This window comes from Oxyura jamaicensis, chromosome 3, assembly GCF_011077185.1.
Source record: "Oxyura jamaicensis isolate SHBP4307 breed ruddy duck chromosome 3, BPBGC_Ojam_1.0, whole genome shotgun sequence".
Taxonomy (NCBI): Eukaryota; Metazoa; Chordata; class Aves; order Anseriformes; family Anatidae; genus Oxyura; species Oxyura jamaicensis.
This window is the reverse complement of record NC_048895.1, coordinates 9934641-9961057: the sequence shown is the minus strand read 5'-3', so window position 1 is coordinate 9961057 and position 26417 is coordinate 9934641. Positions and strand designations below refer to the sequence as shown.

The window sequence follows — 26417 nt, the reverse complement described above, 5'->3', positions numbered from 1 at the left end:
AGGTCCCATTGTTTCACACCAGACATGCTACCTATACTCTGTAGCAGAGACGCAAAGAGGCCTACTGGCAGCACCCACTCACCAGCTCCCCAATAATGGCTCACTTCACAGTTGGGACTACTCCACACTCCCAGGGCAGACCAGCCCTGCTGTGAGACCTGGGTCCTGAAAATATTCAAACATTTAAAACACAAAGTATCGTTCCTGTCTACATTCTAAAGAAACTCTCATACATCTGTGCATCTGATGTACATCTACACAATCACCCCGTCACAGTTAGTGTCTTATTTCCCATTCTGTATCAAAGAAAAATTACAGATAATAAACCTTCACTTGTGTTTCTCAAAAGCTATGTTTCCCAAATAAGAGGAAATTTTAATTATTACTGCTAACTGCCATTCAGACTACAGTCTTATGTAATAGCACTATTTAGGTTTAGTTTACCACTCCTCATTCTCATTTGAGAAATAGAATTATTACCCTTAAAGAATTAAAAAGCTCCACAAAAGAGTAGCTGGAATAAAGCAGGGAATTTCTCACCTCATAGCAACCTGCTTCACAGAATGATTATCACTATTCCCAACTTTTAAACATGCTTATTGAAGGAAAAAAAATCATATTCAAAATGCAACTTTGCTGATACGTTTTACATAGCAAATCTTCTCCCACCTCCAAGCACAATCTTGCTGGACTGAACAGTCTCCTACCCTCAAGAACTGTACAGACAAAAAGCGACAAAAGGATATTTTATAAAACAAGATTCTCTTTCCTAAAACTTTCATAGTCTTACTTTTATATGAGCTAAAATTATTCAAATAGCACTTCCATAGCAGATTTGTCAGAAATGCAGCACAGTTTTATTGAACAATGGTAGTGATAGGTTCCAGTCCACAGATTCAGACATTTTTCCAATGTGAGGATATGAAGATATCCAATTAATTCTCATGTTGCAAGTTCTGTAATCCAACTTACAATGTAAGCTAATTAGCAGGAGCTTTAAAAAAGTCAACATACCAACAGAAAACAAACTCTTACAAGTCAGATCGTTAAATGTGAAGAACAGGCTTTTGGTACTGCCTGATCTGCATTTAAGAAGATATTAATCTTCTCATATTTACGATGATAGCAGGCCAAGGACCAGCTGCAGAGCGGCAAAAGGATTAATTTTAGATTACATCCTTCATCCTTTTTTTCATGTATTAGTTTTCATCAAGTGAACAAGCCAAATCAAGTTATTCTGTAGCTACACGATAGCCAGACCAAAAGAAGGGAAGAACAGAGCCAGAATGCCAGAAAGAAATGGGATTGCCCCTTTTGGCAACTGCCTAATTATGCCCTTACTTATTTTAGCAGGCTGAATTCCCCATCAAGAGATGAACTAGGCAGCCACATGGAATACCAGTGCCAATAAAATGGAAATGATGACAATCCACATTTGGGGAGACATGACTATATCTTTTGATTTGAGTTACGAAATAATTCTCTCAGTGTTGCAAGTTGCTTGCATGTTTTGTAAGAGTCAAAAAACAAAACAAAACAAAACAAATCACACTGAATTCTGACCACCAAAGACCAAGGTAATAATACATACAGGACTACTAGCTGTGAACAAGCATTAAGGGCATGAATACAATGCAACTTACTAATCTAAGTACAGACAAGAACAACTAGTTTCACAATACGTTTTGAACACTGCTGTACCATCAATGCAATATTTATGCTTCTAGAAAACAAATGAACATCGTTTTCAGAATTTCTAATAAACCTCCATTTTTCAAATCATAACAAAGAACAATGAAGACAACAGAGCAAGTACTGCACAGTCATTGGCAAATTCATAAAGCCTGTGTAGTGAAACTGCCCCACCCAAAACCTTCTATAGAAACTGAAGGTGGGAAGCAGCTAAGGCTGCTTCTCAGCATAATTCTTTGTGGGGGGAGGTTAATTAAATACAGCATTTTGAGATCCAGTGATGAAACAATGTTATTACATGGTCTCTAAAGATCATGTTTATTACACTCCATCTACACTAATACTCTCTCAAATTGCTAACCCTTAAACTTGTGCAAAGAGCATACCATGCAAGTTCTACTTCTTTGCTGTAAAAGACATGTATTTCTTCATTGGCATTCATTCCGTAAAGCAAAGAAACTCTAAAATGTATGCAAACAAATCCCTTATACCCTTTATACATGCTAAATGAAATTAAATTACATGTCAAGAAAAAACTATCTTGCGTAAAATTTCCATTGCAGTTTCCTAACATGTCACCTTTCCAATGTTTGTGGATATAAATTAATCAGATCAGAAAAAAATAGTACGTTCATAGTTCTTTGATGAAGAATAAACCATGTTCTTGTAAGCAACATTCAAAACAGTAATCACCAAGTATACTGTTACAAAGCAGAGAGCTTTGCACACATACATAGTGAACGTTTTCTTATCGCCACAGAGTAGACAATTCATTCTTTAAACTGGAAACTTAATTAACTTTGGCTGTGATTTAAAAAAAAAAAAAATCCTGAATGATTTGCTTCAGTCTACCAACAACAGCAGCCTTCAGGAATCCCAGGTCTCAGAGACCAGAGTAAAAGGCTGGAGCAAAGAAAATATACCCTTGGTGTTAGAAAAGCAGGTCAGGAAATACTTAAGCAAACTGGATGTTCCTAAGTCTATGGGCCATGATGAGATGCACCCACAAGTGCACAGGGAGCTGGCAGATATGACTGCAAGGCTATTATCTTTGCAAGGCTCTATAATCTTTGGTCAACCATGGCAACTGGGATAAGTGCCTGAAGACTGGAAAAATGCAAATGGCACTCTTGTCTTCAAGAAGGGCAAGAAGGAGGACCCAAGGAACTAGAGGACAGTCAAACTCACCTTGATGTCTAGGAAGGTGACTGTCCTGGAAACCATTTCCAGGCACACGAAGCAGAAGAAAAACATCAAGAGTAGATGATGTATTCATAAAGGGGAAGTCATACTTGACCAACCTGGTAAGATTCTATAATGAAACTACCAGCCTGATGGATGAGAACTGTGGAGATTGTCTTCTAGACTTCAGTAATGCCTTTGACCTTGTCCCCCATAACATCTTCATAGAGAAAATGTTGTATTATGAGCTGGTTGAGCATACAATGAGGTGGATCAAAAATTGGCTGAAGAGCTGGACACAGAGAGTACTGGCGCATAGTTTAAGGGGAGGGAAAGGATTAAAGAAATGATAGATCAAGTTCCAAACATTTTACCAGAGAACTCAGAGACTATAATTTTTAGAATGACAAAGGTAATGTTTTTCTAACATTTCTAGAGCCCTACTATGAAGCCAACACCATTTACATAGCACGGGAATGACAACTTCTTTCATGCAAAATATGTATTGCACTATGATATGCATGACAATATCAAATTACACTTCTGTCTTCCAGTTAGTTCAGATTCAACCTGTGTTTCAGAACCATCTTTGCAGGTATCGGAGGCACTCCCAGTGTTTAGCTGAAGTGCATTTTAATTAAGTCATTTAGACAAACCTCCAAGCTGCTCATATTCTCCCCTCCCTTCGTGAGGGCACAGGGCACCACCTACTAATTTAACTGCCGGAAAGCAGTCTGTTGCTCTAGAGAAGTACTGGCTTGTACTTGGAAAAGTACTGAAGGTCTTTACAAAGCTGCTAACCAAAACAACAAAAGAAACAAAGCCTCCCTGTAATGCTTTGCAGGGACAGTTGTAGGTTAGGTTTTCACTACTCTGGTGTTCTTTTCTATCACAGACTAAAGTATGTGGGAAGGGAATTCAGGGCCAGTAGTCCCCGTCTTTGCTCAAAATGGGGCTAAATGTCAGCTGAAGGTTTAACAAGAACAGAGATCCCTCAGACTCAGAGTACCTGTTCCACAGAATGACCATCCTCACTGCAAAGATTTTTTTTCTTTATATCCAACTCAAATGTTCTCTGTTGCAACTTACCTCTGTTTCATCTCATCCTTTTGCTAAGCCCCTACAAGGGGCGCCTAGCTTCCCCTTCTCTGTAACACTCCCACAAGGCAGTTAAGCCAGCAGTAAGGTGCCCTTAGCCTTCCCTTCTCCAAGTCACAACCCAACTCCCTTAGACTCTCCTCATATACTGCCGTATGCTCCAGCCCACTGCCCTTGGTGTCTCTGCTGGCCTGGCTCCCGTTTGCCAGTCCATCTGTAACGCAAAGCCCCAGACTGGCTATGGTATTCTTGATGCAGTCTCACAGCTGCCAGGTAGATGTGAACAATGATTTTCCTCAATCTGCTCTTCCTAATGGAGCCCAGCGATCCTAATGGTCACCCTTCACTGCTGCAAATGCACGCTGCTGACTTGTCCACCAGGATATGAGATTTAAGCACCGTGCCTCACTCCTGTCTGCCTCAAGTCCTCAAAGAGAGCCAGAGCCTATGATCATGTTCCTTCTTGTTATCTAAAGGCAGCTTTGTCCACTTCCTCACCTTGGGGCATATCTGCTGCGGATGTTCTCTGTTGACATCCCCACCTTATTCTCTCCCTAATTCTGAACCATAAGCTCTTGATAAGCCTGCTGCCTTCTCCACAGCAGAGCTCTGCGCATTCACACCTTCTGCAGTGACATAACCCTTCCACCTTCCCTGTCTGACCTCCATAAAGAGCATGTGTTACAGGACTCCAGTTACACGATCATGCTTCTGTGATCTGAGGGAGATCACAAACCTGCAATGCCCACAGACTTCTCTTTTCACCTGGACATTTCTCATCCATGTTAAGAATTCACATGCACCTGAGCAGTCTTCTTACAGGGCACTGTGAACACCTACCCTGCTGAGCTACCCCACATGGATTACCCAACTCGGTCCCTCCATTTGTCTGCTAGAGAAAGCATATGACAGGGTGGATTTAGCATGACTAAATAAAGCATGGAAAGGAATTAAAGTCTTCCTACGCTAGCTAGCAACAAGTTACTTTTTCCATTTTTAAACAAGCTGCTACCTCAATTTTAATTTAAGATCAATTCATGAGAATGTTTTACAAACAGGGAGATTTTACCCTGCTAGACCTTTATTCACCTCAAGGTCCCTAAATCTATTACTTTCTGACTCTGCTAGATGTAGAATTGGTTTCTCCAATTTGGTCCTCGTGCAGCACAGGTATTTAGGAATCTGGAAAAAAAAAAAAAAAGCTCAAAACAGTCTTGAGATAGAAAATGATGCTGAATACAGCATGTAACTCCTGTGGAGCTGAGATCCCCACACCTCTTCTGCTATGGGACACAGCCACAGTATACACTGAGGACTAAAACAGTCTGCTGGAACCTTGTATTTGTGCTGTGTACAAATACCATTTTGTACACAGAAATAGATAGTTTCCCTCAGAAAGTTATAATAAATATATATATATATAATAACAGAAAAAGCACTATTTTACATTCTTCTGCATCTCTCCAACTGTCTTGTATCTGAAAAATAAACAAAACATACTGAAGTTGCTTGCTGTACTTCACTAAATCATGTTTCCCAATTAATATACATATTTGCAATGTAATTTTCACTTCCTGTCTCTGGAACTACATTCTAATTTCAGAAATATGCTGACTACAAAAGGAGTGAGAACCTCATGTACTTGCCATCTGAATTCACTGTATGGCAAAAGCAGTGTTGCATCTTGCATACTTATGACCGATCATTATTTTTTTAATCATGGAAAACCAGCCAGACATGGGCAGAACCCCACATCTTTCAAGACAGACAAGAATCAGGGACCTCTGTTACCTTAGTTCTCATTAGAAGCTGTTCCAGTAGGTAAACTTTGTTATCTGAAGCATGTGCACTGCAAACATTAATTCATATTGGTACTGTATCCTGTATTGATGGTTAATACAGATTACTGATATAACATTGTGTTCTATTCAACCATAAGAGCAACGTCACATTGCAGGTTACAAACTACTGAAAGCTGACCCACTTAGCTCCAAAAGATGAGTTGCACCATCTACAGGCCTTGGCAGAGGGTTACAAAAGTCTCAAGTTTTTGAAATAAACTGACAAACATCCAACTAAACACTTCTGAAATAAAAAGTTAAAGTGAAGATGCTTCCTGGGTAAGCAAAAATAACAGACTTACTCAAAAATAATGTCACCTAACATCAGTCAAACCTAGGTAGGTTGGGCTACTTTGTTAAGTGTTAAATGGGGTGCTTTATTGTGACAGACATTCAAGCTAAGAAACAGTCAGATACCCACCTCGATGAGGAAGGAGACACTGGTTTTCTATGAACAGTAAAGGACCAGAATTCCAGATGTTTTCCTCTCAAACTATCTATGTGCTCTAAAATTATATTGTGTGAAAATTCTGAATTCTTAAAACAACCATAATATACATTGCAGCATACAAAAGATAACTTGGCTATCACAAATCTTTGAAAAGATATTTAAATCTGGCAACGCATCTTATCAGTCCAACTAACAATTTATCTTATGTTTGTTCCTTCGAATTAAAGAAGAACAGCCCTACACTCTCTGAATAGCATTAAGATTGGGAGGATGGTTTATCAGCAGTTTATGAGTAAAATACATTGCTTTTTTCTGGAGGCCAAAGAATTAAATTCAGTAAAGCAGTCCTTGAAAGAAAGACACATTCAGACAAGCTTAGCTATGATGCAGCAATGCTACAGAATAAACTGAAAGGTACGACTATTTTTTGTTTTTGTCTGTACTTATGGACACTACTTTCAATAAATTGCAACCCTGGTGGTTTTGTGGGTAGGAAAGATACAGGAGGTTATCAACGACCTCCTTGAAATGTTTCAAAATTGGATACACCAACCTTTACAAGCTTCACTGATGTTAACTCCACCCACTTACCCTCCTCTTCCTTTAAATATAGCTTTTGCTAAATACAACCACCATTAACTATACAGAATCACAACACAGAATGTAGAGATGATCATATCTCTACAGAACAGTTCAAGTTACATTTTCTGCCCCCTATCATTTAACTCCAACTTGATAAGGAAAACACTGTCTTTCTTCTACATTTGCAGGACTTTGACGCACAATAAGCAGGAAACAAGACTGATAAATAAGTTAAAATTTCCCACGTCTACTTTGGCATAAGAAAACCACAAATGGGAGTAACTAATTTCAAAATCTTAAAACCTGCAAAACCATAAAATTAAAGTTATCATGGATTTCAGGAACCAGAACTGACAGAAGTAGAAGATTCTAGCCGTATAATCAAGAACTAACAATGAAAGCTTTGTAACACATGCAGAAGTAAGATAAAGCATTCAGTAAATCTGGGGACAAATACTTCATGTAAACTTCAAACAGTTTTAAGCATGTTTTGATCAAGTTATTAGACATCATTCTGAAAATGGTTTGAAAACACATACATTTGTTGAAGAAAAGCCAAACAATTCAGTCTATAAAAGTAGAGAGAAGACTCTTCTTTGTATAGCTTCTTTAAACATCCCCTTGTCCAAGCTAGAACATCTTTTTTGGCAGTATTGATCTGTGCTAAAGCTCAAGACATTATAGGCACATTCATATATGCTGTTATCTGAAATATGAAATCCACTTGAAATGCACTAACCTGCCACTTACTTGAGTTGCATCAAGTGTAGTTTTAGGTGATAGGGGAATAGCTATATTTAGTACAAGTTTAAAAGAAACTGTAGGCTTTCTTTGTCTGGTGAATATAATCAAGAAATAAACACACATGCAAACGTTCTGTGGGATATATGGCATTTGCAGTTTTCATTTCTGAAGGACTGAGAATTAGCTGTGCAATCTCAGCAGTGAGTTGAGAAATTCTGTAAAGCTTCGTATCAACTGCTACTGCTCCCTACTGGTAGGGCAGACACATGGTGACAGGAGGTAGTGTGAAAGATCAAGAAAGATTAGACCCTATTTGGGCCACAATATTTAGGCAAGATACGGTAAGTGTGCCCTGTTGCAACCAAAAGTATTTTCTAGAAATACAAAGAGGTCACTACTGCTTAATTTATTCACTGGTAAACTGGAATACCATTACACAGACTGAGCATTTGCAGTATGAAGAACAGTTAGAAAGTGATGGCTGCAGTGCCTTAGCACGTAGCATTACTTATTTGACCATCTAAATACATACCTCCTTTCTAGAAGGTTGTAATTGTAGAAGTATTTAATCCAGCAGTGAGCTGTCACTATATATCTCAGAGAGCAAAAGACTTTCTGCTCTGTTTAACTACAATATGTTAGAGGATAGCACACTTTCAGCTACCATTTCTAATACAGCAAGTGTTTAACATAATTTTTGTTTGGTTGGTTTTTGTTTTTTTCCTTAAGAAGAAAAAGTGAAATAGTTACTAATTTGCATATGTCTGTGAAACATGCAACACCTTTACCGTTCTTCAATTCTATTCTTGTCCATAAGCGGCTGTTTGATCCACTGATTAACCAGTCTTTGTCCTTGAGGGGTTCTGCATTTATTTAGTAAACCAGATAGGGACTGTGTAGTATTAGCATTTTCAACAGAACTCTGGAAAAGAAAAAAAGAATCAGTGAAGTTTACTGACACCCACCAAATGGCACTCAAGTTTGCTACTTAACACTGACTTTTTCTGTATGCAACTTGGCACCATCAAAAAAAAAAAAAAAATCAAACGAAACAGCACAGCATTAAAGGAGCTACACTCTGGTCCCTGGAACACGGCAAGCAATTAATGGGTTTGTCTACTTTGATACTAGCTGAATCATCAGAAAAATGAGAGACATGCTTAGTCATTGGATGGTCAGTCCTTTGAAAAAGTGAAAATGTATTTGCTAGTTTGCTCTTTGTAAGGTGAAAAAAAAGGAGGAGGGTGTAATCCCATCCATTTAAAAAGAAAAAAAAAAAAAAAAAAAAAAAAAAAGAAACAAGCCTTTGGTTCAAGGGTTAGCATTCCCAGTTAAAATGCCATGGTGCTTTCGGAATGTTCTTAAATTCCATCCTGTTCATTGGTCTACCTGCTGCAGCCAGCCCTCCATTTCCATCACCAACAGCAGAGCTCCTGGCATATGCTTCCTCTTTCCTTAATATGAACTAACTTCCATTCTCTTTTCCAAAGCCAGCATGACTGTAGAAAGCAACAGTACTTTGGAGTTCTTTATCATAATATGATCTAACTATAGAGTTCCTCTCTTCTCCCACCCCAAGTCTGGAGACATGAACTTCTCAGACTGAAACAAAGGAAAGTCAAAGTATTCCCTCCTCTGCTTAGCCAGACACCTCAGCAGCTACAACCAAGTACTTCTAAGGGACTTCCCATATCTCCATTTTAAACGTAGACACTTGTTTGTGGCCACTTCCTACTGCTCCTATGATCATCTCTTCTACATTCAAAGTAGGCTAACAGAAAAACAAAGAACAGCAAACAAAAACAGTGATAACAGTGACTAACTAAAGCATACGTTATACGACAGTAGCTAAAAACAAAGCTGAAAAGCAGAAACTGTCATTAATCAGGATCTGGGGAGCTGAAATTTGAATGTCAGGCTGCTACTGTCAACAGCTAAACAAGCATACTGCCAAACACTGATCAATTCAATTGTGCATTTCTTACCTGGAAAAGGTTGAGGGCTTGGACAGCCGCATTATCTAGAACCATGTATTGACTAAGATCAAAAGTAGTCAGTTCAAATTGTCCAAAATTTGACTCATCCGACAGCAACTCTAAAAACTTGATAATGGCTGACAAAGATGAAATAGCAACCTGAAGTTGGAAAAAAAAAAAAAAAAGACAATTGAGTTCAAAATACTCCTAAATCTGGGAGTATTTGATAATAAATAAAATTACAAGAAATACAATCAGGCAACGTCACTCAGCAATATCAATTATATCAGATGCATTCCTTTTTTCTAGGGCATGGCAGCTCCTTTCTAGGTAGGTGCAAGAAAAATGAACTAGACATTTGCATAATCTGATAAACAAACTAAGATGTAAAGTACATGTTTGCCAGCTTTCCAAAGCTGTTATCAGCTGGCCCAGGAACACATTTCTGGCCCAGGAACACAAACGAGTTATTGCAGATAAGTAAGATACCATGGATCATTTGAGGACATGGTTTCAGGGTTAGTTTTCAGACAGAACAAGGATCTGATCTGGCTCACCAACATGGCCTTACAAATGTTAGTGCCAGCACAAAAGAGAGGGAGCAGCATTACTGACTTGTTCAGTTGTAACAGACTTCAAACAATTTTGAACTGTTATGAAATCACACATTAAGAGAGAATAACCCTGCTGATGCTCACTGCAAATGTAAGGTACAATCCAAGGCATTTTAAAACAAATTAAAACATGCTTTATCTCAAGCAAATTAACTCTTGTTTACAGCTGACTAAGAGAACAAGTTCACTCAGTTGGTATGCAGGCACTACAACACGTTTGAGCCTAAGATGATATGAAACATAAAAATATTAGCATACACGGTACTCTATTTCCAAATGAGTTTGCCCATTACGCACTTTAATCTAAGGATTGTTCTTGAGTCCTTATGTAGACAGACTATGAATAGGACATATGTCTTGCTTAGTCAATTTGTTTACTAGAGTTTACTACTTTAAAGAGATATTTGGTACCTTTGGTACCTCACTTTTTTCCAGAACCCCTAGAATCTGACTTTGACATAAAGATTCAATCAGGGCAGAACTGTTAAGCACTTCAAGAATGCAGCTTAATATGCCATATGTTATACAATGTACTTTCCCAGAAGTGCGGGAATCCAGTCTAAAACAGGATCAAAAAGGGTAGAGATCAGTTCACAACACGTGCATATACCACTCTGCTTCTAAAAAACAGGTGCACATTAAACAGTGCTCTGTGCTCACCTGCTTCTCCATCTCTGGCAATGCTGCACTATTAATTTGTTCTTCTTTTTTTGATTTTAGCAAACGATTGAGATCCTGAACAATATCTTTTGTTGTGAATTCAGCCTTCTTTCTGTCTGTAATCAGGATTCCTCCTCTCTGAACAACCTGTCGTCCATAAGCAGACACAGTTATCAATTATTTTCAATTTTCAGCGGATAGATGTTCATCTCCTGAGGAGACATACACACACTGAGGAGACATTTATTTACTGCTGATTTGCAGAGAGAAGAATAACACAAGATTTTACCCTTACAATTTTTGCTGATTAAAATGCAAATAAGTCAATAGACAAATCATATATTTTATACACATAAACCAAAATTTCTTCAAGTTTACATAGCATGTCCTAATTTTTCATTAATCACAGCACCTAGCTAAAAAGACAGAGACAGAGCTTTTTAGATAAAGTTTTGTCTAGCTGTAAGCCTAAGGCTATGAGCACAGGTAATTCCCTTACTTGTCGCAGTTTTCCCATCTCTCCTGCAGTCTCTCCTCCTGGTAGCACGCACTCCTTAGGTCCCAGCTGAACCAGTAGAGCTTCAAGGTTTGAGAACTGATCATTATCTGGAAATTCACAGACGCTCAATTTTCTCAGCGTAGTGTCAACATACCCTACTCCTACAACTCTTTGTCCATCAGCAGTAGACAGCTTCACCCCCACAACCCCAATAGCCATTGACATATCATTGTTGGCAAAGAGAATATCTTCAAACTGGGCAAGATTTCCCGGAGAACCCTGTTTAGAGAAGAAATATCGTTTTAAAGAGTGTTTATAAACAGATAAACTTATTAAAAAAAAAAAAAAAGACAACAACAGATAAGAAAAATCCATGAATACAAAACATACAGTTGTTTTAACTTTAACTATTGAAATTTTACATATCATCTTCAGAAAGTGAACTAGCTCTGGCTTCTTTAACCTCCCAACCTATGACAAGTTCCTCCAGCAGTAGAAAATACTGGAATATACAACAGACCACGTGATTTGCTACCATACTACCAGTCAGTCACTGAAAATCCCAGAGTTCCAAACTGAAAGACACAGGAAACAGTAATTTCCCCACCCATGTTTGTAAAAAATAATAATAATAATAATAATAATAATAAAAAAGGATATTATACCTTGTATGCTAGATACCAGTCATTTTCTTTGACAGATTTACTCCCCGCTTTATTCTTGTAAACTTCAACTCTGTAATGACGAACCAGAAGCAGATCTCTTACAAATGATTCAAAGTTCATTTTACTAAGCACAACACTTTCAAGTTTCTGATTTCCTAGGGGAAAAATATAAAAGGTCTTATTAGATGCCTGAATAATGCGTTCATGTTTATTTTCTGTAATCAAAATCCCCAAGAAACAGAGCTAAGAGCCTTCATGATGGACGTTACTCTGATCCTGAATAGCATGTAAAGCCCATGAAGCATAAAAACGCAACATTCCACTGATTAATGTTAAGCATGAAGAAAGCATACACCATCTACCTTTGCAACATTAAGCTCCTTAAGATAATGCTAAGGTTTGCCTCTTCTGACAAAATACTTTATCTTAATGCTCTTACATCTGTTGTCTGAAAGCTCTACCTTCTCTTCTAGTTTTTTTACAAAGAGATGAATAGAAAAGCAACAAGGGGCAGGCACAAGAGAAAATCTTAAGCAACACATAATTAAATGTTATTCACTGCTGCAGGCCATCACGAGTCAAACACCTCAGCATGGAGACATCGTCCATGTGAATCTCACCGCTGTTAGCCAATTAGTCACCTGCACATGACTCCTCAGCTACCGCAGAAAACGTCACAGAATCATCTCCACAAATGGAAAACTGACAGTGCTCTGATGTTAATAAATGGTGTTTATTGCGTCCAACTGGTCACCTGATGGTTGTGCAGTGTGACCTTATGGGGAGAAGGGCGTGTAAACAGAGAGACGTGTGTAAACAGAAGCACGCTGTCTGCTGCAGATCCCTTCCTATGTTATCTGTCACACACACCCTACTCAGAATGACTAATAATTATCATTTCAAAGCAGCGAGAGGTTGGAAAATAAAAAAGATTTGCATTTATTTACGCTTGCTTCGAACCAGATCAGACACAAAATCCTGGAGACCTCTTATCGCCTTCCTTTCCCCACCTGCCAGCCCAGGGACCGGCACCACACACACTTGGAGCGCTGCGGCCTTCAGCAGCCCGCCACCTCCGAGCAGCGAGGCCAGAAGCGCCCAGGCCGGGAGGAGGCCACGCTCCCGGGCCACCGAGCGGCCCCCGACCTCCGAACCCGACGGAACGTGACGGGACGGACCCCAACGGACCGCACCGGCAGCTCGAGCCCCCCGCCCGGCCCTGACGCACCCGCGGCGCCCGCCAGCTGCCGGATGACGGCGCGGGTGCGGAAGAGCTCTCTGGCGGCCAGCCGCGCGTCCGCGCCGTGCGCCGTGTAGTAGTCGCCGCGCTCGAAGAAACGCACGGTGGTGTCGGGCTTCTCGGGCAGCGACAGCACGGCCCGCACGAAGCCCGCCTCGGCACCCGCGCCCTCCGGCCACACGGCCTCCCGCGGCGCCTCCACCGCCATGCTGCTGCTGCTGCCGCTGCCGCCTCCCGCCAACCGCCACCGCGCGCGCCCCGCCCCGCCGGCGGCGCACGCGCCCCACCGCCGGCAGCCAATCGCCGCCCGGCTCTGGCGGCACGTCACGGCCTCCCCGCCGGTAGCCGCTGAGGGGATGGCGGCTGCGCTCAGCTCCCGGCCCTGCCTGCAGGGGGCTGCGGTGCGCGGAGCGCTGCCGAGTGGCCTGGCGCTGCCGTAAAACGCCGGGGAAGATGGTGTCCGGGGGGCCCGAGCGCACCCCGGGGCGAAAAGAAATCACTTGGGTGTTTGACGCCACTTTTTTTTTTTTTTTTTTTTTTTTTTTTTCCAGTGAGTTCCACATCATGATTCTTATGCCCCAGTTCAGTTACCTGCATCCTATCGCCTACAGTCAAAACACATATTTGAATTGAATAAATGCCTTGAGTAAATGCTCCCATTGTTCATTTCCCACTGCTTTCCTCCCCTCTTCCCACCCTACGATAGCTTCCCCCACCTCACCTCTCTCCCCTCCTTCCATCCCACCAGTCCGTGGCCGTTCCCTCCCACCACAGCCCCCCCTCTGCCCTGCTCCTGCACAGCGTCACCCAAGCCGCCTGTCCCCTCAGGGGCACCTCGGCCTTCCCGACCCAAACACCAGCGCCATGCCCCTGAGATAACAGCTTTCCTCACACCAACGCCCTCCTCAGCTTTTCCTCCTAAATGCCGGTGCAGCCCGTGCTGTGGTACCTCAGTGCTTCCCACCCCATCTGCCACCCAAGGGTCTGTTTCAGCTTCACACACACACGCACCCTGCAGCGTCGCCCCGGGGCCTCACACTACCGCCACCCCAGCAGCACTAGGATGTCACAGAGCATGGTGAGGACTGTCCCTTGCTTCCCCCTGGGGCCACCTCCTCACCCACGCCCCTCAGCTGGGGGCTTGCCCCCTCACAAGTTCCCCTTCACTGACACCCCCAGGCAGCCTGCCCTTCCCATCCCACCTGGTCTTCAACAGGTTATGGTACCGATGACTTCTTCAGATCAATTAATGCGACAATTGGAGACCCATTTTCGGTTATAAATGTGGTGGTATTGCTGTAAGTATGTTACTAGAACCTTGAAAGCTTTGCTTTAGCTCCAAATCTCCCTCTTATGTCCTGAACAATTATAAAACCGGCATCTTCCTTGAGGGGCAATTGGAATTATTTTCAGTATGTATAAGTATACTTTCTCAAACCTTATTTTCAGAAGAGCCAAACCACCTAGCCTGATATTCACCTGCACCAAAACTGTTTGCTTGAGGCTGTGCTCACATAGAAGAATTAGGCCTAAATAACTATCATTCAGCAAACACAACAGGTAGCCTTCTGAAAGGCATTCCTAACGCCAGAAGTGAGGTGATAAAACCACATCAGCCCAAAATAGATGGGATTACTTCTCTTTGTACATACTGATGAGTACGGATAAGGCAGATGATGGCACAAGATTTTTTTAAAAAAAAAAAAAAAAAAAAAAAAAGCATACTTTTATGATCATTTGGAGAAGAGATGAGCTCAAGGGACCTCATTACCACCTTCAAAAGAGACGATAATGCCATAATGCCTGTTAAGGCGTAATTGCTGTGTGTTGAAGTGCTTCATTCTCACTCTTCAGGGCTGGTTACACCTCCTCCTTCAGCAGTTTGCTCCAGGCAGCTCTGCTGAGCTGCAGTCTCCCCTTTACAGAAAGCCACCACCTAAACCTGCCACTAGCGTTCTTTGTGGTGAGCACAGTTCATGAGAAACCTTTATGCCATGACATCTGCTCTACAAAATTTCACTGGATCAGTCACCTTCCATCTGAGCTTTGGCTATTTCTTTTACCCACCTGTTCTGCACACTGGCTGATCTGCACAAGTCTGAGTGCAGACCATCAACCTATTAGGAAGGGTGGTTGCTTCCTCATGCTGTTGGTAGCAGAAAACTTGCTGCTTTCTCTCTTGCACACCAGGAGGGATGAGAACGAGAAGATGAGTGTAACTGTTAGGCACGTGGTGGATGGTAAATATATGCAAATCTAGACCTTCATTACTTTTGTTGCCTTTTTATGCATAATGAGTGCACACAGATTTTTTTTTTTTTTCAGTTAAGAAAATGGATGCCCATTAAACACTAAAAAAAATAAATCCTGTTTCACTAACAGTTAATTAGTATTCAACAGGGATCAGTAGCAGCAATAATGCTTTTGAATTTCTAGGGATGTCACCAGGAAATTTTGTGACTGGTGTGTGTATGTGTGCACACATACAGTGCAATAGAGGTTTATGATAATATTAACGGGGTAAGAATAGTTAGTTAATGTAAGCTGGAAAACAGAAAATGTGGCTGTTACCTTGTAAAGGACCTTTTAACTTTCTTGTGTGCAGTTTTTTATTCAGACCAACTTGCCACAGCCATCCTTCTGCTTTGCAGTCACCTGAATGTGTAAGGATTCTGCAGTGCATTTAGGGCTTAACAGCGGGAAAACAAAAACATCTTAAATGTATCAAGTTTTTACATGCTGTAACTTGATAAGTGTTGCCTTTAACATTATACATTACCTCCTTTATCTATCACCTTCTCCCTCGTGTGCCTGCCATTGCACTGTTAAGAAGTAAGAACAAAGAAGGATTTTAGCAAAGTCCATAAAACTCCCGTGGAGATGAACCCACTGTTCCCTATATGTGAGCCTCCCTACTGCATGCCTGACTACCTGTGTGCCTAACAACGGATCTTTGTAACGCCAAACTGCAGTCTCACAAGGAAGTTGCTAAAATTCAGTATCAGTTGTAAAGTTGGGGCAGCAGAGATACTAGCATTTTTAGTTACCTATAATTTTTTTTGCAGGGCTATTTCAAGCAGTCAAAGCCTCTGTGTTTTATGGCAATCAACGTCCACAAGGTAAAGATGCAAATACACATTTCAGGAACAATGCTATTTGCCTTACCAAATTTATTATGGTTGTTGATGAGGGTAACGGGCATGCTATCATCAACAGACCCTACATACACAACACTGTGCTTTCACTTTGTAGTCTTGGAAACTATGCTTAGGGATTACTTACGTCCTTGTAAGAAATTTTTATGACCTTTATTGGTCATGTCTTCTCAAGCCTGTTATTTGCATGTCCTCTTCTAAAAAGTCTCTCATTAGTTTTGCATAAACATTTATTTAATTTTACTCAGCAATAATAATAATGTTAATATATTACGTATATAAATGCATACTAGCATAACTCAAAAGAAAGTAATAGATTTGCACCTGCCTATACAAGCACTATTTTCCCATGTTATACATACAAACTGAGATAAATATCTCTTTTGTTCATCCTCAAATTATTTAACAAATCTACAGTCTGGCCTTTATGTCCTGTACATTAAAAGAGAAGGAATGTGGTATCACAACATTGTGTAGAACTTTAGGTTTAGGAAACATGCTCCTTCACTGAAGGAAGTTAATGAATTAAGCACATAAAAGTATTAAAATATTTACCTTGTCAAAACCAGATGCAATAGAAAATTGTTTAACTTTGCTGACAACTTTTGAAGTATTGCAATAAAGAATGCTTAATATTTTGCTATTTAATATCTCAGCATAGTCCCATAACATTTTTTGCCAGCAGTTCAAAAGTGCTCAGTAAAGAAACATCATATGCCTATGCAGAGAATTGACATTATCTGATTGTTGTGGATTTATGTGGCAAGGTTTTGGTAGCAGGGAGCTGCTGCGGTGGCTTCTGTAAGAAGAATCCAGAGATTGCCCCACGTTAGATATGGCCAGTTTCAGCCAGCTCCAAAAGGGACCTGCTGCTGCCCAGAGCCGAGCCAATAAGCAATGTTGTTTATACCTCTGTGAGAGCAGATTTAAGAAAGGGAAAAACAAAACAAAACAAAACAAAAACAACAAAAAAACCCTGCTGCTCCACAGCAGCTGGGAGAGAGAAGTGAGCACCATCCCTGCAGCCCCCAAGGTCAGTGCAGGAGGGCAGGAGGTGCTCCAGGCACACAGCAGAAGTTCCCTGTGGCCTGTGGAGAGGCCCCTGGTGGAGCAGGCTGTCCCCCTGCAGCCCATGGGTCCCACATGGAGCAGATCTCCACGCTGCAGCCCGTGGAGGAGCCCCCGGTGGAGCAGGTGGATGTGGCCTGGAGGAGGCTGCGGCCCATGGAGAGCCCCTGCAGGAGCAGGCCCCGGGCCGGAGCTGCAGCCCGTGGAGAGGAGCCCACGCAGGAGCAGGGGTCTGGGGGGAGCTGCCACCCACAGGGGACCCGTGCTGGAGCAGTTTGCTCCTGGGGGATGGACCCCATGGTACGGAGCCGTGTGGGAGCAGTTCTTGAAGAGCTGCTGCCTGTGGAAAGCTTACGTGTGATCGACTCGGGAAGAACAGCATCCCGTGGGAGGGACCCCACATGGAGCAGGGACAGAGAGAGACCGTGAAGGAGCAGCGGAGATAAAGCCTTAGGGAGGGACCGCAGCCCCCACTCCGCCTCGCTGCTCAGGGGGAGGAGGTAGAAGGTGGACAGAGGTGTTCGTAGTTTTCTTCTCTCTTCTTTCTCACTTCTCTAACTTGTTAATAGGTAATACATTTCTCTGTTCTCCTTGTGCTGAGTCTCTTTTGCCCATGAAAGTAATTGTTGAGTGATCTCCCTGCCCTTATCTCAACCCTTGAGCCCTTTTTATCATATTTTCTTCCTCTTTCCCTTTGAGTGAGAGAGCAGTCATGGTGTAGCTCAGCTGCCTACCAGAGTAAAACCACCACACTGATAGAAGGTTTTATTTTTTTTAATAAAAATTCAGTACTTTATCCTTCTCTAGATACAAAGCTATAAAACACAGCAGAATGCTTCTTTTCACCCTTATTCTTTTCCATTTCTCCATACATACGCACTCCTATGCAGCTGCATTACACAAGTAGTGTTTAGTAAATGCAACAGGACAAAACAAAAACCTATAGAGATCAATAAAAGTACTTAGGATAGGAAACCAGGGAAAAGCCTACTACTGAATCAGTTGTGAATAACAGCCGTTTTGAGGTAAGCAGCAGCATGCTTGTACCATAGTAACTGACTTTTGAAACAGACACAGTAAAATCACTTGGTGAAAAAAAAAATCAAAAAAAATCAAAAAAGCCTTCCTCTACTGTAGGAAAAATGTTTCTGAACAAACTAGGACAACATCCATGCCACACAGCAGGCACATACCAGTCAAGTCAGCACATGTTTAGCACCAGTTCAGCCACAGCACATGGCACCTCTTTCCATCCCACAGGCCAAAAATAGAGCATGAAAAAAGGGATGGGGAGTCTAGGAAGGAGAGGAAAGAGTAGCATACCCATGGGGAGAAGAATGGCATGGTAATGATGGCATATTGTAGACATTAAAGAAAATAAGATTGCACGTGACTCAACAAGAGACAGCCTTACTGAAAATTAGACTTCATTTAACAGCTTATAAAATTGTATTAACTTTAGCATGGCTCAGCAGATTGCCTTTACACTATAGAAGAAAGGGAGTGGCATGTACTGGCAAAGAGAGAATGCCCTGTAGGAATTGTCACCAACTAACGCGCCCACCAAAAGGCTGAAAGGCACTCCTGTAAATTCCCCACAACTAGATTTTTGTGCTTAGCAAGACCAGCAGCTTGACAGAGCAAACTGATGGGAATGCCTCAGCTTACCAAGATCTGGCAAAACCTGTGGGTTGGAGGAGCTCAGTTCACATGCACTATGTTCATAGTGCTAGATGATAGGAGCCTTGAAGAAAGCGATCACCACCAGTAACAAGCCTACGTTTTCAACATCTAACACAGTAACTAACACAAGCATGATAGCTACCACGTTGTCTGAAAGCATAAGGTATACTGGTGACCTGTGACATAATTATGGTCAACTTTTGTTGTAAGTTGGGGACATACACAAGCTCTCTAATAGGCTGTGTTCCACATTTAATTTTATGAACACAGTATGTAGTTTAGCCTACTTTTCCTGTTTTAGGGAGGGGGAACAAAAACATTGCATTAATAAACAGATTTGGCATTCCATTCCTTATCTTGTATCTCATTATTTCTTTGGCAACAGAAGTTACAGCATTTCCTTTATGAACCAGATGCTAGATGGACCATCTATTTACATGCTAACTAGTATATATTATGTAGGTATACGTTATGTAGGATTATTGACTGCCAAAGCAAACTATTTTATGCTAAGCTTGGGGAGGTAGATAGCATTTTAAAGTCTGGTCAGACTCCGTGACCAAAAACAGTAATAAAAGCAGAAACAGAGTCTGTCAAGGGTGTAAGATCTCTAGCTCTTTTCCAGCTCTGAGATCAGATGACAACACTACCCACTCCAAAACCTACCCGATTAAAGGGTTGTTTTATTATAAATCCTTACATACCACTTGAAAGAGCAGTCTACAGGTTCCTGAAATTACAATATTCAGAGCATGATTTTTTAATATAATCAATCCACATTATCATTTTACTCCTGTTGCACATTAATATTGGAAAATAAAGCATAAAATTTACTTTAAGAAAAAAGAATCAGGCTATCAAGACATTAGATAGCTGTTGTTTCAGCTTCTAAAATATTTTCACCTATTCTAAGATTGCTTGCTTTAAGCATTACACTAAAGAATTTAGAAGCATTATAGTTTACTAAATCATTTCAACATGGAATAATTAGAAGCCTGCTTCAAGGTTTTATTAGTTTGTCATAAAAAAACTTACAGTAAGTTCAAATATGTACAAATAGCCATAAAAACAAAGCCATGTTCAGTTACTTATACATGAGCCAAATATTAATGACATGGCTACAAAAAAGAGTCTTCAAAAAACTCCCACAAGGTTAAAAAACAACCATTAAAAGTTTATGCTCCAAAAGCCCAGTAGCAGCAGTTGACAGCTCATTTCATTACAAAAAAAAAAAAATCAGGGAGTAGTAGTTAACTTTGACTTGAATAAAATTGGTTAAGATTTAACCCTCAACAAATAGTAAAAGTAGTAGCATGGTTGTCAGTCTAGGCTTTGTTTTAAAAATCATTAAGCAAGCACAATTGCCTCCGAATCCAAGGAATATTAACTCTTAAGATCCATGCCTCCACTGTTTGCTTTCTTCTTGGTTGAATCTTACTCGGTATTCAGCTGATTTAGTTACGCGTTCAGTCCTCTATGCATTTCATTCATTTCCTTTACCTGGGGGAGGAGGAAATAGGTTGAGGAACATCAACATTTTTGCTACTTCTCACCAGGAGAACCCAGAAATCAAAAACTTTGTTCCAGATTTTCATTAGCAAGAGGTAATTGTCAGCTGGACTATTCAGTTACAACATTTGGATTCCTCTACAAATACTCTGTACTTGGGGCAAAAACACCATACATCTTAGCACAATTCAATCGGGAAGTAGCACATCAATAGGAACTGTAAGGCCCTTGCAGTTGAAGAAGTTGAAGACCCCTTAAGATCAAATCTTCATAATAAAACAAGACTATCAGTGCTTCCTGTGGATTACAGCCCTTGCTATAGAAATGTAAAAACGGTACTTGCCTCCAGCACCTCCCCCTTCCCAGATCCTGGGAAAGGCATCAGATTGCCAGTTGCCTTTGAAACTAACAAGCAGAGCCAACATGGTGAGCTCTACAGAGATCAAAACTAGTTAAAGAATGTCACTCCCCCACAACCACCACACTCCAACGTATCTGAAGCACCCAAAGCAAGCTATTAACCTACAGCAGAAACTTCTGACTAAGTTTAGGTTCTAACCAACCTCCCCCCGCTTCCCCCATATACCATCAACAAAAATTACCTCTGCTTTCACGTACTTCCCTTTCTTCCTTCTTGTGAGGACCTGTAAGGGAAGAAAGAGTAAGGGAAGGACCGATTAATTGTTAAGTTTGATTTACATTTAACTTTATGTGGTTGGCACAGGCTGTCTGCAACTCTAGACTACCTTAAACCAGGAGGCAAGACAGGTACTTCCTCCACCTAGATGTGTCTTCCTAATACTTTGTTTTCCATGCAACATCCTTCTGTCACAACCCAAATCAGTGTCAGTCCATCCATTAATTCCTCTCTACTCCCGAGTCTCAAAGAAAACCCACAAACAACTAGTTTACAGAGGAAGACTTTCTATCAGAGTCCCATTACCTTGTTACATTATTCCCCAAATTACGCTGTTACCCACTCTGCCTGGCAGCTTTGTTAGAACTTACCAGAACAACAATTCCAGCAACTATTGCTAGTATTACTATTACAATGACAGCAATGACGCCAGGAGTCAGAGACTTCATGGAAAACTCTGGTGCTATTTCATCAACATAGTAGACCACTGTCTTCTCAAGAGGTACCACTTCATTATCAATACTGACGTTCAGTCTGTTGTTAAGAAAGATGGAATCACCTTTTACCTAAGGACAAATAGCAAAAGAGACTTGCTAGTTCACCTTGTAATAGGCACTCTTCTGTGCATCACAATAGTTTAACTTGCTTTTGCCAGAATATTCTAAGATTATCAAATGCAATGCAATACATAATTTAGTCTTTGAAAGGCTATCCATGACACTTACATCTTTTTCAAAGTAGTAGGCCACATCAGCTATATCCACTTCTCCAGCAGATTTGTCTGAGGAATTTTGCTTCAGATCAATAGTAATGTAAGGATTTTCATACTGGGGAAAAAGTACAGAATTAAAGGGGTTAATTTGGACCCAACTACCAAATACGCAGCAAAATACAATCTGACTTGTGAGATAACACTCTCAAGTTTATGGTACTTCTCAAGCAGAGTTTTTATAGTACAATTCAAACTCCGCATTTTTGATGGAGCAAAGTAAGTTCATATATAGACTGGGAAGACAGACATGCAGTTTTTCAATTCAGATACAGTCCTTTGCTAGCGTTCAATAAGTGACACTATTTTGTGAGCCTCCATTAAGATCCGTACTTTAGTACATGCAACAAGAACTTCAAAGTCAATGAAGTTTTATTTTGTGAATAATTCGCTAAAAATTATGTGCCTCTTACCAGAACATTGGCTATGTAGCGCCCATTCAGCATATAACGTCTGGAAATTGTTTCTTTGAAGAATCTAGAAGGATATTAAAACCATAACTGTTAAAAGCAGTACTATTTCACACATCACTTTTCAGATAACTAGTACAATTTTTTTCTTCTCCCCAGTCTCTCTGTGGGGGATTGACCCAGCTGACAGCCATGCCAGCCAGTCTCCAGACAATAGCTACTTTGGAACCACCCTCTCCAAACCTGGTTTATTGCTGTGCATGATGTTATATGATCTGGGATATCTCGTTGGTCAATTCAGGTCAGCTGTCTTGGATGTTTCCCCTCCCAACCTCCTGCCCATCCCTAACCTACTCACTGAGACAGCAGAGGGAGAGACAGAGGAGACCTTTACACTATAACTGATTCTTATCAACACTGTTTCGGTGACCAGTCTAACACAGCACTATAAGGGCTGATATGGAAGAAAATTAACTCCACCCCAGCCAGGCCCAGCATACTCATTAAGAGGAACTAGAGCTCTGTTAATTCCCAACAGTGAAGTTGGGCTTACTGCAAAACAAACAATTACTGCACTGGTGAAGATCAAATGACTTTAAATAGTTTTGAGAGTTCACAAATACAGTAGAAACTTCTGTTCCAGCAATAAGCAAAAAAAACCCTCACAGCTACAAGCATATTTTCCTTGCTATATGACCTCTGACAAGAAGTAGAATTTTATTTTAGCCAAGAAATATAGCTAGCCTGATGTTTTGTCTCCTACTTCTTTTAGGAAGTCCCTCCCCTGTCTCTGTCAGTTTAATTTTTGAGCAGTTTCACCTGAATATTTATTATCTTGACTTGATTAAAAGGCACAATTTTAAGTGGAAATGTGATTAATTTCCATTTAAACTGTTAATTTCCAATAAAACTAAAGCAAACTTTATGAAGGACCTATAGGTCCTTTATAAGAAGTCTTATAAAGAAAAGAGTTCACACATTTGACAATGCTTCTAAACAGTTGTTGAGAAGTACATTAGGTCACTTACTTCTTCAGAGACTCAGGGTTTAGAGGAGTTTCTCTTTGAGCGTGTTTAATTTCAATGATGATCCACCTGAAGTAATGAATATTCTTAAAAACACATGCATATAAACAGTGTACACCAAGAACCTAATCCCATGTGGGGGGTGGTGGAGGTGGGTGAAGCAGTGAGGGAAATATATATATATATATATATATATATATCCTTCCCTCTCCCCACAAATCTCACTGTTTCCAAAGGAAAAAGAGGCAGTAAACAAGTACTTATTGCTCCATGTTCTTTCAGTCCCAGTGTATCACTCACACAAATAAAGCCTCTGTAAGGCAGAGCCTAATACAGGAATGCTTTTAGGTCACAGCACACCCTGCTGAAGAGACTTACGTTGTTCTGACTAATCGATTGCACTTCAAGTCTGCATCATGTTTGTCAGTTCTTCTAACACCAGCTGTATTCACACACCAACAGGTGGTTCCATTGCACTGCTTTGCCTTGAAAACACCATTGTTTTCACATTCAGGATCATAAAGACCATCAGTATCTTCAAATGCATCTTTTGGTTTTTCGCGACGACCTGATTTTGTGCTTTTTACTTCTGCTTTCATCAACAAGCATTTTGATGTCACTAAAAATAATCAGAAAGTCACATTTTACAAGTTCAGACCACACACGCACAAAACAAAGACTCCATAAAAGAACATGGTTACTTAGAAGCAACTGTATTTGAAGCCATTACAAGGAAGATCAGATACCCAAGATGGAGGTAATGAAGGAAGTCAATACAGTTTGGAGTCTATCAGCTTCTGAAGCCAAATGCGTAAGTCCAGGCAGTTTCGGTTTCTTCTGCCCAGAGGAAGATTTACAGGCTACTTCAAATCAAGAGCTAAGGCTTTGAGAAAAGGCTCTTTCACCCGTAGAGTCTTAGGAGAAGTTACGATATGTGCTTAGAGGGGAGCAAAAAATTAATGTTTGAGAAATCCTTTTCGTTAGGCAAGGATCAGATAATATGAGATCAGGGAACTGGAGTCACACACACATCCACACAAGTTACGCAGCAGGTATCAGACATGCTCACTGTTCACTGCCAGTTGACCTAGAAGTCCAGGAAGAATCTTTCTTTCCTTCCCTTGCTATCGTTATTTGCCAGGAGCTCATTGCGCACGTTCACATACCCCCTTACTCTTTCATTTAGCACCCCCACAGCAGTGAGAAATCCTAGGTAAAAATCCAGAGGACAAACGGGCTGTACTCACGAGTATCGCAGTTCACAGTGACACCGGAGCCGATGGAGTTGCATTGGCAGACGCCGTTAGCCAACACGCAGTTGGTGACACGCTTATTCTTCTCGCAAACGCATTCTGGAAGAGATACACAGCCATGAGCGCGGATGCTCCCGAAGGCGAGGCCGGGCGGAGGCTGACCCCGCGGGCGAGGAGGGGAGCCACAGCCGCCCCTCACCAGGCGGGGGCGGTCGGGCCCGGGGCGCCAGGCACCCGCAACAACCCCGGCGGCCCCCAGCCAAGGGCGAGAACTTTCCTCTCGAAGCACCAGGACCGGCTGCCGGCCCTTTCGTGAAGCTGGGCACCCCCAACCGTGGCCGTCCCGCGGAGAGAGCCGTCGGGGGAGAGGGACGCGACGGCCGGGCACCTTCCCGCCCGCGGGCAGCCCCCGCCTCGGCGGGGGCGCCATTTTGTGCCGCTGCCAGGGGCCGGGCGGAGCGGGGCGCCCACCACCCCGGCTCGTGGGGCGGTCCCGCGGAGAACGAGCGGGGTCTCCCGCGGGGGTCGAGAGCCCCGTTCGGGGAAGCGGGGAAAGCGCGGTGCGGGCCGAGGGGCGAGGTGCGGGCACTCACCGTTCTGGGCGCAGGCAGCGGCACAGAGCAGCAGCAGGAGCGCAGCCCCGCGGAGCGGCTCCATGGCTTCAGCCGGCGGCGGGGCGCGGAGAGGCCGGGGAAAGCCTCGGAGGAGCGGGCTGGGGAGAGCGAGAGCGCTGCGTGCGCGGCGGGGAGCGGTGTGAGCCGCCCGACAGGTTCGGCAGGGGATGGCCGCGCCGCACCCTCCTGGCTCCGGTTACACCTGAGACGCGCAGAGGGCGGCAGCGGCACCTCCTCCCAGGGCACCCAGGCGTTGTTAAACCGCCCCCTCCCCCCGCACCTGGGCGAAACTGGATGGAGCAGGGCGAGCCCGAGCTCATCGCCCTCCCTTTCCCTGCCCCGGCCCAAATATAGCCTCTTCCGGACCGCTCCTGGGCGGGCCAGGGGAGCGCCCCGAGGTGCGGCCCGTCCTGTCCCGCAGGAGAGGGGACGAAACCGCGCTGCCCCGGGTCGTCGGGGGGAGGTGGGGGTGTCGGCAGCAGGCAGCCGCCCCCGACGACGAGGAGAAACTGTTAGTCACCGGGGAGAAGTCCCGGGCAGGTGTGTGTGTGTATGTGTGTCCTTCGCACGGCAGGTGGGCCGGGAAGCAAAGCCAGCCCCGCAGCCGGCCCGGGGCTCCCCGGCCCTGCCTCGCCCTTCTGGTTCCTTCCCGAGGTGTTTCGTGCCCCCAGGGTGGTCGCGCTGCCACCCCCTGCTCCCGCAGACCACCCCCATCGGGCTGAGGAACGGTGATAGATAGCGACGTTTAATGATTAATTCTGCTCATTGGTGCCTTTTGAACTCTTTTCTATGAGCGCTTAACAGAAATCCCGATAATCCCGGAGATATCTTAGGAAACAGCAGACCAGACACCTGTCTATACAGAGCACACTTTCTCAAGGATCGTTCTGCTATTTTTTTCCCCCTAAAACATGTAAAGTGTATGTTTGGTTACTCCCCTTGAGGACTGCTCTGAAGTGAATCGCTGTGGCACTGGAGTATCTGCGCTTTCCTCGTTGAGTAAACGAAGTCTTTGGTACCATGTCCCTGAGCAGTTAGTCCTTACCAGGA

At 42.5% G+C, this 26417-nt stretch overlaps 2 protein-coding genes across 3 annotated transcripts in view; both read right to left on the bottom strand.

The window, feature by feature from the left end:
• MSH2 (mutS homolog 2) overlaps positions 1 to 17270 on the bottom strand; it is a 39267-nt gene extending 21997 nt beyond the window's left edge. Inside the window, exons 1-8 of one of the 2 annotated variants that reach the window (XM_035321169.1) lie at positions 17266 to 17270; positions 13919 to 13920; positions 13233 to 13475; positions 12005 to 12159; positions 11340 to 11618; positions 10841 to 10987; positions 9576 to 9725; positions 8379 to 8512 (exon numbers count right to left, since the gene is read on the bottom strand). In XM_035321169.1, coding sequence (XP_035177060.1) covers positions 8379 to 8512; positions 9576 to 9725; positions 10841 to 10987; positions 11340 to 11618; positions 12005 to 12159; positions 13233 to 13452 — 1085 coding nt within the window. In that variant the 5' untranslated portion in view covers positions 13453 to 13475; positions 13919 to 13920; positions 17266 to 17270. Of the gene's footprint in view, positions 1 to 8378; positions 8513 to 9575; positions 9726 to 10840; positions 10988 to 11339; positions 11619 to 12004; positions 12160 to 13232; positions 13527 to 13918; positions 13921 to 17265 lie in introns of those variants that run through there. The other variant, XM_035321170.1, reaches the window with a different exon arrangement.
• A 2861-nt stretch (positions 17271 to 20131) lies between these two features.
• On the bottom strand, positions 20132 to 25629 carry EPCAM (epithelial cell adhesion molecule). Its single transcript, XM_035321178.1, has 9 exons — positions 25347 to 25629; positions 24748 to 24852; positions 23879 to 24119; positions 23504 to 23569; positions 22479 to 22542; positions 22022 to 22123; positions 21668 to 21862; positions 21262 to 21303; positions 20132 to 20650 (listed from the first exon to the last, which is right to left on the bottom strand). The coding sequence occupies exons 1-9, from the start codon at positions 25408 to 25410 to the stop codon at positions 20609 to 20611; spliced, it is 921 nt and encodes a 306-aa protein (XP_035177069.1). The 5' UTR covers positions 25411 to 25629; the 3' UTR covers positions 20132 to 20608.
• Positions 25630 to 26417: the final 788 nt, after the last annotated feature.